The 19,557-nt window shown below is 33.6% G+C and overlaps 2 protein-coding genes across 9 annotated transcripts in view; one reads left to right on the top strand and one right to left on the bottom strand.

The window, feature by feature from the left end:
- The window catches only part of CCNH (cyclin H), a 57,111-nt gene that overhangs the window by 15,696 nt on the left and 21,858 nt on the right, over nucleotides 1–19,557 (top strand). For 2 of the 7 annotated variants that reach the window (XR_014015525.1, XR_014015526.1), the window contains exons 6-9: nucleotides 2,787–2,857; nucleotides 5,017–5,128; nucleotides 8,196–8,271; nucleotides 8,843–9,870. Coding sequence is in view for 4 of the 7 variants with exons in the window: in XM_081231094.1 (XP_081087220.1) it covers nucleotides 2,787–2,857; nucleotides 5,017–5,128; nucleotides 8,196–8,316 (304 nt within the window). In the remaining 3 variants the exon portion in view is untranslated. Of the gene's footprint in view, nucleotides 1–2,786; nucleotides 2,858–5,016; nucleotides 5,129–8,195; nucleotides 8,325–8,842; nucleotides 10,533–19,557 lie in introns of those variants that run through there. The other 5 variants (XM_081231095.1, XM_081231097.1, XR_014015527.1 and 2 more) reach the window with 4 other exon arrangements.
- The window catches only part of RASA1 (RAS p21 protein activator 1), a 111,239-nt gene continuing 100,174 nt past the window's right edge, over nucleotides 8,493–19,557 (bottom strand). Inside the window, exons 21-26 of one of the 2 annotated variants that reach the window (XM_081231093.1) lie at nucleotides 18,178–18,245; nucleotides 16,571–16,659; nucleotides 15,229–15,306; nucleotides 12,920–13,054; nucleotides 11,636–11,763; nucleotides 8,493–8,577 (exon numbers count right to left, since the gene is read on the bottom strand). In XM_081231093.1, coding sequence (XP_081087219.1) covers nucleotides 11,680–11,763; nucleotides 12,920–13,054; nucleotides 15,229–15,306; nucleotides 16,571–16,659; nucleotides 18,178–18,245 — 454 coding nt within the window. In that variant the 3' untranslated portion in view covers nucleotides 8,493–8,577; nucleotides 11,636–11,679. Of the gene's footprint in view, nucleotides 8,578–10,636; nucleotides 11,764–12,919; nucleotides 13,055–15,228; nucleotides 15,307–16,570; nucleotides 16,660–18,177; nucleotides 18,246–19,557 lie in introns of those variants that run through there. The other variant, XM_081231092.1, reaches the window with a different exon arrangement.

The following is a 19,557-nucleotide window of genomic DNA, read 5'->3' as shown; positions in this document are numbered from 1 at the left end:
AATTCAGTAAAGATTTGTTGAATGAATAATACTTTAGGGAATGTCCAAATGAATTTTAGTTAACTATAGATACTAATAGCTGATACATAAGTGCGCACTGAGAACCAGGCTCTGTGATAAGCACTTTACATGAACTAAATTCACTTGATTCTTAAGATAATATCTTGTGTGAAGGTCAATTACATATTTATTATATTCATTTATAATTAACTCAAGCACAGGCTAGCAGTAAGTTAGACTTTAAAAATCTTTACATTTAATTTCTTTCTAGCAATTTAATTTCTTTATACCTTCGAAGTTCTGCTTGATTCATTCCTAGAAATAGCTGAGGAGGAAAGATGATAAAACTTTCTAAATTTAAACTTTTCTGCATGCTTGTAATCCCTCATCTGTAATTTCATAATCCATTGATCCAGTGGCAGGAAACATGAACAGATGTGATTTAGTCTTTATTCAACTGAATGGGAATAGTTTTAGGTTTCTTTGCAGAAATATTAATGTTACTGATTACAAGATACTGCCCCAGAATATCACTGAAGTATTTCACATTTCGTGGTATATACACCATGTTAAGTTTCTAAGACATGAATACTGAATTTCAAAACAAATCCAAGATAAAGGATTGTGGGCTTGTATTTTGTTTAATTTATGGTATGCCTCTTCTGTATAAACACAGCTCACCAACTGTATATAAGTATATACATTTAATCCCAAAGTGATCTATACCTTCATTTATTTACTAAGCAAACCCTTATGGAGGTTTTTTTTTTTTACATTGCCTTCTATGTACCATGCACTGTACTATAATGTAGAAATATAAGAATGAACAAGCTATCCTTGTAGGAAGGGTGGCCATGCAGATTGATACCTATGGAGTTTGCGGGTATGGAGCTTCCATAGTGTAAGGGGAAAAGCCTCTTTTTCACAATTGAAACAACCAGTTGTTTGCTTAATCTGTTTAAGCATTGTATCTTATGCAGGTATATGCTAATTTTTCAGTGGTGAGATTTTCCTTACGTCAGCAGAGTGGGATGAAGGATCCTAAGGTCCAAATTAGAGTGTATTTCATCTTAGAAGTTTAGTTAGTTATAATTTCAGAGAGGCAGGTGAAAGTGAAATTGTGGTACCTTGGGCTCATTGCAAATTGAATACACTTTTGTTGCATTCCCAGGGACTATAGACATTTGGGCATTTTTTTCCTTTGAGGAAATGCTTTCAAATTATTTTTAGCTTCTGACATCCTTTGTAACTTTTGAGATACATGGAAATTGCCTTTATGTTTATTACTGATTTCAAAAGGGGGGAGTCCTTGTGCTGTTGTAATATTCTGAATGAGGCTTAAGATTATTAGTCATACGGGCTTCCCTGGTGGCGCAGTGGTTGAGAGTCCGCCTGCCGATGCAGGGGACACGGGTTCGTGCCCCGGTCCGGGAAGATCCCACATGCCATGGAGCGGCTGGGCCCGTGAGCCATGGCCGCTGAGCCTGCGCGTCCGGAGCCTGTGCTCCGCAACGGGAGAGGCCACAAGAGTGAGAGGCCCGCGTACTGAAATAAATAAAAATAAAACTTAAAAAAAAAAAAAAAAAGATTATTAGTCATAGAATGTTACATTGTTGTTGATTAGAGGTTTCTTCTTTTTCATTGGATTTAGAGCTTTATTTTGTATCTCCTAGTTTGACTTCTTAGGTAATGAAAAAAAAACAAAGATGTCAAAAGTGTGAGGAGTTTTAGGGAGAAAAGTGAAAGGAAAAAACTAATTGTTATTTTGAATTACTGATAACGAGAAATGTATTAGTTGTTAGGGGAGTTATTGATTTCCATATCTAAAATGAAACTCCCACAATAGACGATGAAGGTGTAACAGCAAAGGTAGTTATCAAAACTTTGTAATGTAGTTTAAATGATTTTGAGAGTTTAAAAGACATACAGCAACAAAATTTCTTAAAGAATCGTCTTTCTAATTTTTGTAGTTTTATTTCACCCAAGAGAAAAATTAAGTTTTTTTTACATTCATGTTTGAAAGATTACGTTGCCTTGAGAATCTGTTCACTTGGGCTTTTATCAGTTATAGATCAAGTTCAAGTATATAAAACCTCAGAGTAACTAAAAATTTAAAAATAGAAATTATATTTTTATACTGTCATTAGTTCCAAGAAAACAGATAATTGGGCTTTATGTACATTTATGGAATAGTATTAACACCTTTAATCTGGACTTGATGCAAAAAAGATGTAATAGATTTGTAAAGCGTGGGGTGATGTTCTTATTGGTTTGAATACCTGTTTGTCCCAAGAAGAGCAATTATAGTTAACATGGACTTGATATTAAGGGGAGAGAGAATCCTTACTAGTGCCAGGTTTTAGCTCTGCTGCTACCTGACTTTATTCATAACTTCTCTGTCCCTGTGACTCAGATTCCTCACCTGTAAAATGAGTGAGATTAGACTCATAGGTCTAAATATTAAACACTTAACATTAAAAGTACTGAGTAATGCTCCTGTTAGTTTCATATCATTTTCTCTCTGAATATATTATGGAAGTTAAATTAACTTGAACATAAAGCGTTTTGAACCTAGTATAAATTGTAGTAAATCCTTAAGATTGTGAGAGATACAGATTATAGTTTAGTAGAGTTCAAAGTATTGTTATTTAACAGTTTTAAAGTAAATTTATTTAAAAACTGACCTTGATTATGAAATGAACATGGAGGAAAATAATTTATGATGTCATATTTTCTCAAGATGCTATGTGTTCAATAGATTTAAATTTTTTTCCTTTCTTTTCCAGTTACTTATCAGAAAGTCTGATGCTAAAAGAGAACAGAACTTGCTTGTCACAGTTACTAGATATAATGAAAAGTAAGTAAAACAGAACACTTTATAAAATACTCTTCTATCACAAAGCTACTTTCTAAGTAAATAACATCCTGGTATTTAACTTGAGATAACAGATTATTCAGATTTACTTATATTGAGTTATTGTATCATGGAGGCATGAAGGATACATTGGTGAAGAACAAATAGAAGGTACATGAAAGAAAGTAGTTTTTACATAGAACATTTTAGGAAAGTGAAAATATAATCAGATTCAGAAAGGATTGAGATTCAAAACAGGGTCCCTTTAAAGTATACCCGAATATGATGAGCACTGAAAAAGATCTCAGGGAATTAAAGCCTAATTAAATTTGAAACTTCCATTTTGTAGGTAAATTAGCTTTAACTAGTTAATATGTGTCATTTGCTAGTTCTGCCAGTATTTTGAATTTGGCCCAATGAAACTGATTTCAGGCTCTTGGGCTTCAGAACTGTGGGAGAATCCATTCTGTTGTTTTAATAAGCCTTACTAAGTTTGTGGTAATTTTTAATAGCAGCCTCAGGAAACTAACATAGCTCCTCACAACAAAGAATTATCCAGCCCCAACTAGTGTCGATGCTGAGAAACACTGTCTTAAGGGGCTTTTTTTTCTTCTTTCACTTTTTAAAAATACAGTTGGTTTACAATGGTGTGTTAGTTTCAGGTGTACAGCAAAGTGATTCAGATTCTTTTCCATTATAGGTTATTACAAGATATTGAATATAGTTTCCTTAGCTGTACAGTAGGTACTTGTTGAATCAGAACCTCCACTAAACTGGTTAGCTAGGTTAGCGAGTCCTTTCCATTTTCATACTTGCTCATGTCACACTGCATGCTCATGGCTACTAGAGTAGTCGTTAGGGTTAAAAACAGTGTGTTTGTTTGTTTCCAAACCTTTTGTGCCAATTGTCCTTGTTAATAAAATTTGTGGTTTAAATACTGAATAAACCAATAAAATATGAGATTGAATATCTTGATCTTGGATGACAGGGAGTACTTCTTACATGTTTTATGTTTCAAAAGTCAACATGCTTCAGGGTGTGGAAGTATCATTTCTTATTTCTTGGCTTGAAATGATCTTTGATGCCTTCCCTCTTCGAGAAAAATGGATTTGTGATTTACGAATCATAAGGTAGGTTTTCAGTTATACCACTAGAGGGTTCACTTCCAAAGCTAATCGCAGTTTGGCCATAGACATTTGGATCAGGGAATTTAGTAGGTAGAAGAGGTCTTAAAGGTAACTCACTGTGCTCATTTTATAGCTGACAGTTTTATTACTGATTTTGTCTCAGTACCTTTATTTTATTCCATTTGTTTTAGTAAAAAATAAGAATAGCTCTTGATAAAGGTATCTTATTCATCATTTTTCACACAAAGGTATTGTCCTAAGGGTGTTAAGTCACTAGTATTAATTCAATTGCAAACACTGCTTTATTTGCATTATGAGATAAGACACTCATTTGGAGCACGTGGCTGGCTAATAATAAGCCCTGGATCGCTCATCATTTCCCTAATAAATCTTGAGATTTATGTTCTTTGGTTTATTGTAGTTGAATAACAAAATGGATCAGGGTAGAGGATGTTTCTGCGATTTTAAAGTCAGTGCTGTTACCCTAAAGAGGACATATTTGTTTTCTTGGTCATATACTTCATTGTATAGGTTTTGTATTTTGTTAAAGCAAAGGATCACTGACATGTTTTTACTAAGCATCTTCCCTTCATTACATGTTATGTAATAATGGTTTTCTTTGTAAATAAGTAGTACACTCTTGGCCTACCATCTGTAGGATAGAATCTTATGAATATGGTTGGTGGCAGGGAACAAAGCTTGTTTACTAAATCATGTAGGGATTTTTTAAAAGCCTTATTAAAACTAAGCAAAAAGTGACCATGGTAGGATTTTTAAAAAATACTGACTAGTAGAGCATGCTTATCTTTAGGCTGTACATGATGTGGGCTAAGCAGCAGACAGCTATAATAACTTGAACTAGAAGTATGGTGTTCATTGGATTTTAGTGTGGAACAGTATTAATCCTGGTAAGAATAATCACATTTCAAGAGTGTTTTTTGTTCCCAAAACTAGATGGGGAAACATCATTCAACTCCCTTATGAGAACAGGGCTTTTTATTATCTGGTATAAATGCTTTTTTTATCTCCACATAGACATGAGGAACTTGGTAAAAAAATATGAACCACCCAGACCTGAAGAAGTCGCTGTTCTGAAACAGAAGTTGGAGAGATGTCACTCTGCTGAGCTTGCACTTAACATAATTACGTAAGTAGATGTGAGACTGTTAATTCAAGAATAGATATAATTGTTACTGTCTCCAGCTAGTCCTTAAATTAACTTAATTTGTAAATGTTTGCTCATGTGGGGAAAACTGACTTACCCATTAAATCAGATTTTTTTTATTGACTGGAGATTTCTAATAGGATTAAACACGAGATAATAAATTACGAATTTGGCTTTCACAGTACATTCTGCTCCTGCTATGACTAATGTGTTCTTTGGCTTGTGGGCCCTGTCCTGTTCTGTTACTCCTTGTGGGGTCCCCTGGGCAGAGTCTTCCTAGGGAAATCCTGCACCTCTTCTTGCCCTTTTAATCTTTCGGTTCTTTGTAGGTCTGGTATCTCCTCTGAAGAACAAGTATACTGTTCCACACTTATTTCTGTTAGCTAGGGTGGGGAAACTTGGCATATTTTCTCTCAGTGGTAACTTTATATTGAAGACAGAACCAATAGGAAAATGTGCTGTTCGATCTCTTCTTGCAGCCATAAGGAACACTGTTAATGTGTCTTATTGATTTGTAGGCTGAATGTGGAAATCACCATTTTCAGGTTCTTTATGCTTTGCAGTTTGAAGGATCTACTTAACCCTTTTGACATATAAAACAATTGAGGATATGGGCAGGTATAGGAATGGTAAAACTATTATTTTCTATTCCGTGGAATGCATTCTGTAAAATTTACTGGGGGTTAGCTCTGGCATCTGAACAGTAATATGCATTTGAGATGTTTCTGATCTCTAATCGGAGACTGTATCCTATTGGATAATATATGAGAAGCCAGAACAGCATTCCAAGGTCTTCAAATCAGGAATACATGACTCAAATTCTTTAACTATAAAGTTGTAGTAGGAGAATATCGAAGGACTTATCAAGTGTGCAACATATGGGACTATATTATATTTGTAGCTGTAACTGTAAAACATGGCTTAGCATAGAACTTAAAATTGGTAAATTTTGTTCCTGGGTTTCAGTGGTAACTAAGAGGAAGGAAGGGGTGGTGGCAGAGAGGTAAAGAAAAATGTTGACTTTAATGAATGAAAGTATTAAAGCACTGATTTATAATCTTTTCACATTGATTTTGAAATGGGCTTAGACCAGGTGTTGGCAAACTATGGCCCATGGGCCACATCTAGGCCACTACCTGTTTATAGTAGTAGTTTTATTGGAACAGAGGTACACCCAGTAGTTTACATTATTGTCTACTGCTGTTTTCACACTATAGCAGAAGAGTTGGGTAGTTGTCACAGAAACTGCATGGCCTACGAGGCCTAAAATATTTACTCTCTGACCTTTTCAAAGAAAATTTTGTCAACCTCTGAATTAGACCATTGAACTATTAATCCTACCCTTCCACCTAGGTAATGGACCATAATCCAAAATTCCTAATTGCCAGAATTTACATCTTACTCCAGGTGACCATTTGCTTTGCACTGTGTCAAGCAAATCTTGCATATCTATGAGTACTTGAGGGGTGCTTCTCAAACTGTCTGTAAAGGACTGTTGGTTTTCTTTTTAACCCATTACAGACCTATACTTCTGTAAAATGTAACAACCAATTACTTAGAAAAACAAAATAAAAAGACATAAAAAATAAGCTTAAATTTTATTAGAATCAACAGTCATAAATTAATCTATCAAATTGCTATAAAAGTTTCTAAACATACACTTAATTTCTGTACTTATCTCATTGCACACTGGAAATGGTTCATGGACCAGCAGCAATGGTCCATGGACCACACTTATAAGTACTACTTTAGGGTAAAATATCTTTCCTTGGTCTTTAAAATTCTTTTATCTTTTTTAACACACAATAATATATTGTCATTATTAAAGCCAGTTAATACAGGTAAACCAAAGTTCTCTTTGACCAAAACCTAAATTCCAGTTTCAACTGAGAGGTAACTTATAGTTGGTGTTTTACCTTTGCCAAGCTTTTCTCTGTGTATGTGTATATGAAATAATTTTTCTTTTCATTGTTTTCATATAAATTGTATAACATTTAACAGTATCAGTCTTTAACTTTTGCCAGTCTGGGTGCAAAAATAGTATCATGTTGGTATTTTAATTTGCATTTCCCCTAATACTTTGAAGCATTGATATTTCTGTGTTTAACAATCATTTGTGTTTCTTCTGTATTGCATAATTATAACCCGTGCCCAACTTTCTGGTGTTATTTTCTTGTAGTTCTTTTTATATACCCATCTTTCTATATATATATCATATAGCTATTTTCTTCTATTGTTTCTTTCACTTTGTTATTTAGGCACCTTGTCTTTTGCTTCACACTCTTAACATCTGAACACCTTTCTTACCCTAAATTAATCAGTATTTTATTTTGCTTTTTGTTCAGCTGTAAAAGCAATTTACAATTGTTTGTGCCTGGTTTGAGGTAGAAATCACATATATTAATTTTTGTTCAAATAAGTAACCTGTTGTGCCAGCCATTTAAAAATATTTCATGATTTTCTCTAGTTATTTTAAATACTCATTTATTACAGATTAAATCCCTATATATACTTTGTTGTTTTTTGCCTGTCTGCTCTGATCATTGATACTTGTAACTCTTTGCTGATACAGTCAGCCCTCCGTATGTGCAGATGCAGAGCACCAACTGTCCTGTTGCCATTTTATATAAAGGACTTGAGCATCCAAGGATTTTGGTATCCATGGGGGGTCCTGGAACCAGTCCCCCTCATACCACGGGACAACTACCACACTTTTAATTACTTAGTTTACATATATAGTGTGTGTTTTGATGTTAAGTGGGACGAGCTCCCCATGCTTTGTTCTTTTTCAGATTCTTTTGCTATTTTTGCAGCATCTTTCCCAGGTCAGAGTTTGACTTGATAAGCTCCATGAAATTTTTTTTAGAATTTGAATTAGAATTGCATTGAATTCAGAGGAATTTGAAAGATATTGTCTTCCTGTCCATAATTTTTCACCTCTTTCCCTTTATCCAGGCTTTGTTCTTCAATAGATGTATCTCATAGCCTTGCTAGCTTATAGATTCTGTTGCCAGTATAAGATTGCTTGTTGATGGTTGCTTAATTACAGGAAAAAGAGGAAAGGTTATGAAGATGATGATTATGTCTCAAAGAAATCCAAACATGAGGAGGTATGTTCTCCAAAGGTAAATTTTAAGTTATCATTGCTGTATATTCTGGTACAACCATAATGTTAAGATGTTACTGTTCCAGAGTGCAAGCATTATAGACAGAGGTGTTGGCTATTGGAAAGCTTTCATTTCTTTTTTTGCATCCTTTATGTACATTGTCCATTATTAGAGGAATTTGTCTCACTTCTGTCTTGGCCTGTTCTGAAGCAGTATAATAGTTACTTGATGAAGAATCCCTCCTAAGGTCATAGAAGGCAGTAGGGATATATTTTTTCATCTTCAAGGATTCTTCTCCTACCCTTGTTTAAAAAAAAATTGTACCTGGCAAGTCAGATAAAAATGAATAATCAGAAGCAGAAGTTCACAATTGTAACGTTTATTCCTGTCACTGGACTAGTCTGGTGAGACCATGCCATAGTATTATAACGTTAAACTGCTACACATTTTCCTGGTTTATTTACCTGTTATAATCAGCATAGTGAAAGGAGAACATTTTCCTAAAGGGAGGCAAGGAGGCAAAAAGGTAAACAGTACTGGTTATGCTTCAGTATAACGTTATCCTTATAACATTTTCTTTCCTTCTTAGGAAGAATGGACTGACGATGACCTGGTAGATTCCCTCTAACCATCTGAAATTGATTTGTCAATGCTAACTAATCAACAGAAGGATGAAGCATATCTGGCATTTAACTTTAAAAACGAAGTAATGTGAAAGCATCAAAATATATGCAACTTTTCTATTTATGTTATTTAAAAGGTTTTCCTTTCAGGGTAGCTTTATATGAAATAAAACATCTTCAAAGGAGCCAGAATAGCACCTTGTTTGGGTAATCTTGTGCCACCATGACTAATATCAAATCAATCTTTCTATGGTAGCCAAATTAAAGCTGTAATTTATTTGCCTATATTGTTTATACAGGATGTCATTAAGCAAACTTATCCTTTTCTGAAAAGGCACCACAAAAAACAAAACTTAGTAGTCACTTTAAAAAGTGCTAAGGAATGTTGGCTACTATAGCATTCAGGTATTTAACTGTGATCTTATTCAGTTTCTAGAGTTGGAACCAAATTATGAAGGTCTGTCAGATTGTTTCTGGAAAATGGGGTTGAAGGAATTCTGAGAAACTCAATTGCCCTAAATCTAAGTAAGTTTTACAGATGCAAACCTCTCCTCAGTGTCAGTGCATCCCAGGATGTACTTTTCCATAAAGTGTAGGTACCATTTAATTACATTGCAGTATTTGAAGGTAGTATTTACTATATGCACATCCTTTAATAATTCTTTATATTTTAGGTTTGCATTGTTTTAATTTCCTTCTCATTGAGGAATGAGGAATAAAATTCACGAAGTGTGATTTTATAAAAGTGGAGGGGAAGAAGCCGAAATTGACAGTCCTTCACTGCAGTCCTGGTGAAGCAGTGGTCCTGCCAGGCTCTAGACAGAAAGGCAAACTGTTCAGAATTTATCTTGTTTCTTTTTTAGGTCACTAAAGTTTGGCGTCAGAGCATGGTCCACATTTATCTCTGAAAATTTTCCTACCCAGCCCCTTTAAAAAAATGTTTCGAGGTTTCATTTCATCATTGACCAGCTAAGTTACTCCAAGGCCTACAAAGGTAAATGACAAGTTTCCTATTCCAGCTTAAGAGATAATAAGCATGTCATTAAAATAAAAAAAAAGTAGAGTGTCTTTAGGTTTGTGGGGTTTTTTTAGAAATAAAAGTCAGGAGAAGCAGTTCAGATTGAGAAATGACAGGTCAGTATGGTTAAAACTGAGATGTGAGTAGTGGGAGAGAACAAATTGCTGAGCACTAGAATCTAGACGTTTTTGCATATTGTTGAAATGTTTTCGGAGATGTCCATATCCCTTTTAGTCTATCCTGGAAGGAGACCAAATGGCATACTATATTGTCTAACTGAAAAGCAGAGGGGAAAATATGGAATTGGGTTGACATCAAGAAAAAGGAGCACCTGGTGTGTTTGTTAGTGTTTTGCTATCACTGTTCAACTGTGATTGCAGCTACTTCAGGGCTAGCTACCTATATATAAATAACAGCATTTAATACTTGCAGCTAACTGAGGGTTCACAAAATTTCTGCATAGTATAGTTTTAACACTTTATTGCTTAAAATACAGGAAGAAACAAAGTGTTGCTCTTAGAACCTAGGCCTTTAGAATATTATTTTTTTACTGGGGAAATGCTTTTCCCAGTACATCTCTGTCTGGCTCTCCTTGTAGGCCTTCTCTACCCTGCACAGTTATGGAAGGGAAGGAATCGTTAACAAATACATAATGGAATCCTTCAAAAGGGGCCTTGCTCTGGTACTAAATTTGAACTGCCCCTAAAAGGAGGAAGAAAATGAAATTAAATGTTTAGCTGTATTTAGACAGAAGTAATCAGATATTTATGTATCCCTTGGTTTTATTTTAACTTAACCCTTGTGAATACTTCACAAAAATACACATACAGAAGCAAATAAAACTATACAGTCAAACTAAATATCCAGCAGATACAACAAGTAGTCAGAAGGGCAAAGATGGATAGCTGTTCAGTGGCTGATGAAATTGTTTGCATAATTTAAAAAATCAACTTGGAATTAATGAATACTTTCAATGAAAGCATTCTAGGGTTTTTAAACATATAAAAGTAATTGGTAATCTATAAAACGGTTGAATGGGTAACATGCGTTGATCAGTACACAGTGACCAATAATATTTATTGAATTCAAACTATTTACTGTTGTAAACATTTAACAAAAAAGCATTATGAGATCTAAATACAGTCTTTGACAATTCGAACAAAATAAGTGGTATGTTTAAAAAATAAAGCTGATGAGCAATAGATCCATTCTATATATTTTCTTTCAACAGTTCCAGCAAAGAGAAATAGCAGTTATTTTAAAAAAGTATACAGCAAAGATTGTTCCTATTGTAATGGTAAACTCTGGAAACTGTAAATACAAATAGTCATTGAACAGTCAAACGGTCATATTCCTAATTCAGGAAGAAGTAACAGTAAGAGCAGTCTGCAATCCAGTTATACTCAATTGTCAACAGAGAATGCTTTTTTTCATAGTTCTGTTTCCAAGAGACAGCAAAACTTTGGCAATTGAATGTATTGAAAATATATTTTCCAAGTTCAAGATACGGTCATAGCATTGTGTGAAAGGTGATCTGTACACCAAGGCTCAGAGGTTGGTAAAGATTCCATATGTGGAAAAAGTGCAAATATCCTGCACAGATAGCTTACAAAGCTGCTGGCGCAGTTACTCACCAGCAGAATCTCGAGTTTTGTTTGCATAGTTCACACATCACTGGAATGTGGAAAGGTGTGCTATTTTTTGGCAAGAGCAAAGGAGACATTATACTGATGTAAATTACCATGTTGGGCATGCTGAATCCATGCAGAACACTGGCGAAGGCTGCTACCTGACATCATTAGTTTTTGTATACTGGTTTTGTTTTTGCTGAAGCAGCTCTGTTATAGCCAGAAGCTTTTTCAGTACGTGCTAGACAAGGAAAAACAGTATGAAAATAATTAGTAAATAAATGAAAGCTTGGTCAGATCTCAGGGATGGGAACCTGGATTTGAAAAAAGCCATATAAACACAAAGGAATAAATAAAATAATACCATTCTACTCAAAAAAAAGCATAAAATTATAAGTATGTATCATTCAGCCCTTGACTATTTCTGGTCATATTATTTTGGTCGAGATAGAAGAGAATTTTTGTACACTAAAATAAATAGAAACTCATCTGTGTTTGGCATTCTCATACCTATTTAGGCCAGAACTCTCTCTAGAATAGAACACCTTACGGAAGAAAGATTTATCATTATAAATGACACATCTCAAGCCCTAGAGGAGCACATGAGGGCAGGCAGGATACAGCCTAATAATTCTCCAATAAGATTTTTTTTTTTAATATTTAAAGCAGGTCAGTGTAACACGAAGGCATTGTACATGCCAAGGGCATATAAGTAGGTCCATGGCACATATTCTGCACAAGTTTCTCAAGTGACTGGAACCTAAATGATCCATGCTGTTATCTAAACTCGAAAAACCTTGAGAATTTTAGAATCTCAGATTGAGGAGAACTCAGAATCACCACTCTCAATGTGTTAATCTCTTCTATAAGGTCCTTGCCAAATGGTTGGCCACTGTGGTGACCGTTCTTAGAAACTGCCATTTTTGATAAGCTCTTCTAAGGCCACACTACACAATCTCTGGATCTGGGGCTTGAAATATTTTCGCCAATCTTCCTGAGTAATTCTCATGTGTTTGACAGTTTGAAAATTACTTGGCCATGCACCGTGTATGTGACAGAAGAGACAGAAAAAGCCACATCACTACTGACTTATCATTAGCTCACTTACCATTTTCATACATGCCAGTGAAGTGCATGAACACCACCATTTTTCAGTAGAGTTCACATTAACTTAAAAGCAAGATTTGACATTTTGCAGTATCAGAAATATGTAATCTTAGTCTGGGCTCATTATTCCTGTTTGCTGAGATCTTTGTGGATTATGATTCAGATTCTTAAAAATTTAATATAATTAATAAGACTAATTCAGCTATTTATCACCTCCCAAAGAATCTTATGTTGACATTCTGCTTAAGTGTGAGGAACATCATTGTTAAAAAAGGTTGGCAAAAACCTACCTGCTGTGCACCACGCTCGTTACTGAGCGTTCGCAGTTCATCTGAATGGGCCACACAAATCTCATGCAATGCTGCTAAATCACGGGAAAGGTCAGTTCTAGAATGCTCTGTAGTGTCCGGAAGTTCAGGTACATTCTTTAAGGGAATCATAAAACTGCATTTAGAAATACAACTCTTTATAATCTCTTGTGAAAAGATCCTAACTGGTACAGTAGATAAAATGTAACACATAATATTCTCTTAAAATGCTCTTAGATTTTGTGACCTCAGTATTCACACCAAAACCAAGTTTCATTTTCTTCAACCACATGGCAGAACATTGTGCAATATTTTTTTTTAAACTGGAACATAAATAATGCAAGCATTAACTGCCAATCTGGATTAAATGCAACCTAAACTTAAAATTCCTCCGCTCCTTCAGACTAAGTTTCATTATTAAACTGCTATAGTTTGTCCAAATTGATCAGCATATATAAGTAAGAGCTACATTACGAAAGCATTGATGAGAACCTTTCAGGCCTATAATTATCTGTGGACTCTGCCCAAAACACTTGCTAACGTGTGGAAATGATGTGTTAATTATGGTATCTTCAGATAAGGTTCATAAATAAATTAGTGCCAATACAGTACTACCAACTTGTTATAGTAACTAAGTATTGATTTCATTTTGAGCACTGGAATAAAATTTAACACGAGTTTAGATCACCAGTAGTTTTAAACAAATCTATTCCTCTCCCGAATGGTGACAGTATTTGCTATACACTCCTAAAAACTGCAAACACTCAGTTTTCTATGGTATAAAAAAATAATTAGAATATAATTCATTTATTCAGTGAATGAAGGCTTCTAGAGATGGGATGAAAGACAACCATATTTGCCTTTAAAGAGTTTACAACCTAGTAGAGAAGACATAGACTAGATGTAAACTGATCAGAGTTATATATATCAAAGGATATGCAGAGGATACTTAAGAAGCAGAACAAAAGGTATTATTTAGTTCAGGTTTAGGGCTCAGCAAAGCCTGCCTGAAGGAGACGTTTTAGGTGAGTCTTGAAAGATAAATTTGACTTATATAGGTGTAAAGCAGTGAAAGAGTATGAGGAGACTGGAAGAGTATTATAATATTGGAATTCTAAGCAATCTGAAAGGCTAGATTGTGTGGCATAACTAGGAAAGTGATAGAGAAAGCTGGACTGTAGACATGTGATTATGGAAAGTAAATGGAATCCTAATCTTGAATCTACACCTAGAAATGTGGCTTGAGATAAAACTAGCTAGCCTTAAATATTGGACAGTTTCATACAGCTCCTTAAATATCACTATAGTAAAAAAAAAAATTTAGTCATGGACCAACTATATTTTTTTGGTAATTGGAAATATTTATATTCTTCAAAACTTCCCAGGAGTTCACATATAGGAACATGATGGACATTTAGCATCTGCTCCTTTATTTCTCAATTTCATTATCAATATGGATCAACACTGTAAATTTCTTATACCTGAAGCTGCAAACTAGGGGCCCACAGGCTGTCCTGACTGGTTTGACTGTACAGTGGTGTGGTGGTTGTTTACTTGTGCTTTTAAGTGAATCTGACTGTATTAAAGCAGAACATTCTCCTACCCTAGCATTCCCTAGTGCCATACACCTGGCTAAATTCACATCTCTTTTCTGGTTTCTATATATATGAACTGAATTGCTAATGAATTTATTTAGTTTTTAATTGATTCATTATCTGAAGATCTATAACAAGAAAATTTAACTTTACTAAGAAATCCAGGGTCTTAAAAATTATTTTAAAAATCCCATTCTTAATTTTATAATCACAACTTATTTATAAATGCCTAAGTAAGGCATATGTAGTCCCTCTGAATGAAGTTTAACACCAAATCCATGTATTTTATTCTTAGAAAAGCCACAGGAACATACATTCTCCAGTCCGTTTACTTATTCAACTGGCCAGAACTGTGGGTCATCCATCTTGTTTCAAATTCCACAGAGTTGCAGCAAAGTTAAAGTAGCTAAAGCAGCAACAGAATGTCATAGTGGTGAGGTGGGACAAACTAAAAATTGATACAGGCAGTTCAAAAGCCACAGTCCTCTATTCTTGGTATAAATCATTCAGTGTAAGAATAAATTGTTATAATTATATCAAATGAAGTAATTTGTTTAGGAAGGTAGACAAAAATATGCAGCTTTTTTTTTTTTTAAGCTCTGGATAGAAAAGCTTTCTAAAGGTTGTTGCTTAAATGAGTTATACTCAGCTATATTAAGTTTAGATGTCAAAGTACTTGAAAAATTATATGCATACCCCAAGTTCATCTAAAAACATGATCATACGTTGTTTGTTACTTTTGATGAATGGATTGACACCTTCCATGTAAGGCTCCTAAAAATATAAAAATAAAAAGCTTACTATATATACATCAAAAACATTATCTCGTCCATAACAAAAACCATACATGTAGCAAAAATTCTTATAAATCAAATTATCAGTAGCAGCACATTATTCATAAGAATTAACTTAATCATACAATGACCATATTTTCCCTTCTAATATAAGCAAGCAGCTATTCTGAGGAATAGGAGTATGGAGTACTTTCAATGAACAAACATTCTGGATAAAAAAAGCACACATAGCCTAGCAAACACAATTTCTTATATGTAGGTCATTCAAAAATAATTAGTGAGAAACTATCAATATTTGCCAAGTACTCAGAGGTTATTAGAACCTAGCAGAGAATATAGGGAATTAAAATATAGTGTGGTAGGGACTGCAATAAAAAATTAGTACTCATAACCTGCCTCAGGGTTCAGATAAGTTCAAAAGCTGAGTCATACTATAAACTGCTTCATTCTAAAATCTTAAACCGGTTAGAAAATATGCTATGTTGTAAAACGGGAAAGGTTTAGTATTAATACACACTCTCTTAAAATCAGTAACATGAGATAAGGACCTCAATAGTCGATTCCAAAGAAACAGACATGAAAAATCATACAGTTCTAACAGTAATGAAATAATGATACAAAAAGTAACATGCTTATCAGATTGTCAAAAATAAAAAAGTAATACTAGTTGAGTTTTGGCAAGGCTGTGGGGAGCAAAATGTCTTCTTACTTAGTACTTTTACTCCAAAGTTCATTTAAGGAAATAACTGGACAAGTTTGAAAGGAAGTACATATAAGGATACTTATCTGTTAATATTAACAAAAGCAGATGACATAGTATTATCCCTACCAGAACATTAACAGTCATTATCTTTAGATAGTGGGATCACATATGGGTGTTTTAAAAACTCATCCGAATTTTAATATTTACAGAGAATGTTTATTGTGCAATACATAATAAAATTGATTGGGGTGCATTTAAAAATATGCTCATTTATATTTAAAAGTGGAAGAATCTGATTATACTGGAAATTATACTGAAAAAATACCTTTCTATACTACTAGCTAAAATGGTGGTTTTTAAAATTCCACTATTAAAAAGTAAAATCTAAAAGCATCTAAAAATATGAACATATCAACAAAATCATAAATTATCTTTATGAAATATATCCACTGTTGAAAATTTACTTATGCCATATTTTATGGTTTTATCGTGTCAAAGTTTCATTCACAAATGACATTTTAAAGTATCAAAATGTTTTTACCTTAGCTCCAAATTCCACAAGATTTGCTAAGTTCTGCACAGACTTAGCCACTAATATCAGTGTTCTTGCAGCAATAGGAGATGGGGAATCTATAAGAGAATTGGGTACAGCTAATGACACCAACTCCAAAGGTACTTCCAAGTGAACCATTATAAATTTAACACTTTAATATTTCTTTACTGTTAAAAATACTAATATTCCTCCATTCAGAACTCAGTGTTTTTTGGAAAAAGTATGACCTGTATAATTCAACAGAGCTTGATTTAAAGGGGGAAAAAACTGAATACACTTATCAGTGCTCTTAGTTTGTGAAAAGGGTACTACAGGATATTTCAAAAATACTTCAAAGCTTTATCTTATTGCTAAAAAGACTTGTTACTCTACATAACCTTCAGGACAATCCACAAAGCTAATTTCAACCCATCCAAGGTTAGCAATTTGCAATATGAGCAATTCCTTGCTCCCAGCCTCCACTGACTCAAATAATTCACTTTAAAGCTCAATAACAAAGATAAAGTCTGGAACCTCTGCTTTATTTTGAGGAGAAAAACATGCAATTTACTAATTTTTAAAAAATATTTTAAAGGTTAATCAGGAAGCACTGCCCTATATAGATAATAGGATGTAAATGAAAAATATTTGTCTCTATTAATTTTAAGCTCTGAAACATAATTACTTAACAGTAAAAACCTATAGATAGTCTATCTGGCTGCCTGATTTTAGACTGTCTCGTTTTATCTGAAGTTGCTAAACTATAAATAATATTGCCTAGTGGTTCAGAGTCTAACATTCAGATAGATAAATCTCTCCAAAAGAATCCTAAACCCTTAATTCTTAGACCCATAGATTTAACCATTTTAGTAGCAATTGAAGATAATTACAGAGATATGATGGCTATAAAGGTAAGGTACTCCAAAAAATTTTAATACAATTTTGAGCTTCAAATTATTAAGACAAAAATACTTAAAAGATTCCTTCTGCTAATGATGGCTCATGATTACATTTGTAGTCACAAATATCATTCTTATTCTTTATTTGAAAAGTCTACAACATCTGAAAGTCAATCCATAATGGGCATTTGGGTAATAAGCAAAACTGAATCTGGTTTGTTGGATCTGGTTAAAATCTGGTTAAAATGCCAATTAACATTATATAGCTGGTGACAAGAAATCTCTACTGGGAAATCTCAAAGGGCTACTTTCTTCATAAGTATTCACAGAGTACTACTGCAACTGCAGCTATAATTTTAAAATCCAACTTGCAATGGTAGTGACAGGGTCTAGCATGGGTTAAAAGCACACAGGAAGCTCTTCTTCCCAACTTGAAAAAGCCAACGTTGCAGGCTGGAAAAGTCATCATAAGAGTTTGAGACATAGGTAGGGATGGGAAAAAAATGATTTGTGTCTAATCATGCCATCTTAGGCTTCAAATATTAGATGGAAAGAAAAGGTAAAGTAGCAAAAGGAAGAAGAAAGGGGTGCTTTGGAATGTTTTATACCAAGTCTTATAATTGGATTAAAAAAAAAGATTTACAAGAAAAAATGAGTAACCTTACTAAAGAGTATGAAACTATTTTTTAATTTCAAAATTTATTAAAAGCTTATTACCTGAGATGATATTAAACATCCGTGGGTTCAGGATGGCAGGACAGATAAGTCGAAGAAAAACAAAACCACTGAATGGGAGGGAAATTTTGTTTTTTTAGAAAACTACAATATGTGTTACATTAAAATAATATATATAAACAAAAATGTTAGTACCTGTAGAACCATGAACTTTGAACTAATGTAGGGAAGACAAAATATGCAACTTTATGAAAATAATAAGCTAAAGTATCTTTAAGAACATATAGTTGCTGCTTAAACATTATTCACTTTTCTCAAATTTAGATTTTTAGATTTACTTTGGGAATATTTAAGTTGTATCTGTAACATTTACTGTTTTGGCTACTATTTACTTATTCCAAGCTAGTAGTGCATTTTATACTTACTTTGAGGAAGGAGTGTCCTTAGGAACACTAAGAATTTCTGAAATACTGTAGGAGTACAAATAAACCCTTTTAATAGACACATAGTCCTGTAAGGTCCTAAAACTAACATTCTCTATAACTTCTCTTTCTTTCTTTAAACAGAACAGCTCAGTAAAGTCTGTTATAAATGAAGTTGGTTATACTGATTTTGTTGAGTTACATAAAAATTAAGAATCCATTGTACTAGGGAAAAAGTGACTTCTTGATAAATGAAAATATATACAATGTTGAAAAGCTTTTAAAGCAATGAAGAAAAAGACATCAAGCTTTCTAAAGTTAAAAAAAAAGAGTTCTCAAATAACAAAATATTAATAGCAAAACCAAAAATTAGTATAAAAGCACATGGCTTAATAACAGTTGTCATATATGATTTTACCTGCTAATCTTACTCTGGGAACAAAGTACAAAGTAAAACTACAAGTGTATATAGCTATTCCTAGTCTGCTCCCTTCTTCAGTTACTGGTAGAGTTTATGTTTTTGTGTAGATAATATTTCTCTAATTTCCTCTTAAGAGGAATCCACACTAATAATTGACCTCATACCTGCCCTTGTAAAGACAAGCATTATTTCCAAGTTGATAAAATTCCTTTTAGAGATTAAAATAATTGACACAGTCTCTGTTCTCTATTAGAGTGAATTTAACCCAGCTTCTCAGCATTTACCTCCCAATGATGTTGTTTGCTAATTTTGGGGAGTCTTAGAAAAATTAATGTGTTGCTTCTCAGATAGCATTTATTCTTAATATACAATTATTAAGTCTTTAGATTTCTTTATAGCAGGTAATTTATGAAGAATCTTGCATAAATTTTGCTTGAAAACATTTTGATATCTTTGTCTTTGAATCTGAAATACAACCTAGCAACACTGAACCATAAAAGAATTTCAGTGTGCAAATCCACTTTCTGGGAATTTTTAGAGGTGATTTTAAATTTAAGAGGGATACTAGGTATCTACACA

Source organism: Mesoplodon bidens (assembly GCF_964165515.1).
Source record: "Mesoplodon bidens genome assembly, chromosome: 4".
Lineage (NCBI taxonomy): Eukaryota > Metazoa > Chordata > Mammalia > Artiodactyla > Ziphiidae > Mesoplodon > Mesoplodon bidens.
The sequence above is the reverse complement of the archived record's forward strand: the minus strand, read 5'-3'. Positions and strand labels throughout refer to the sequence as shown.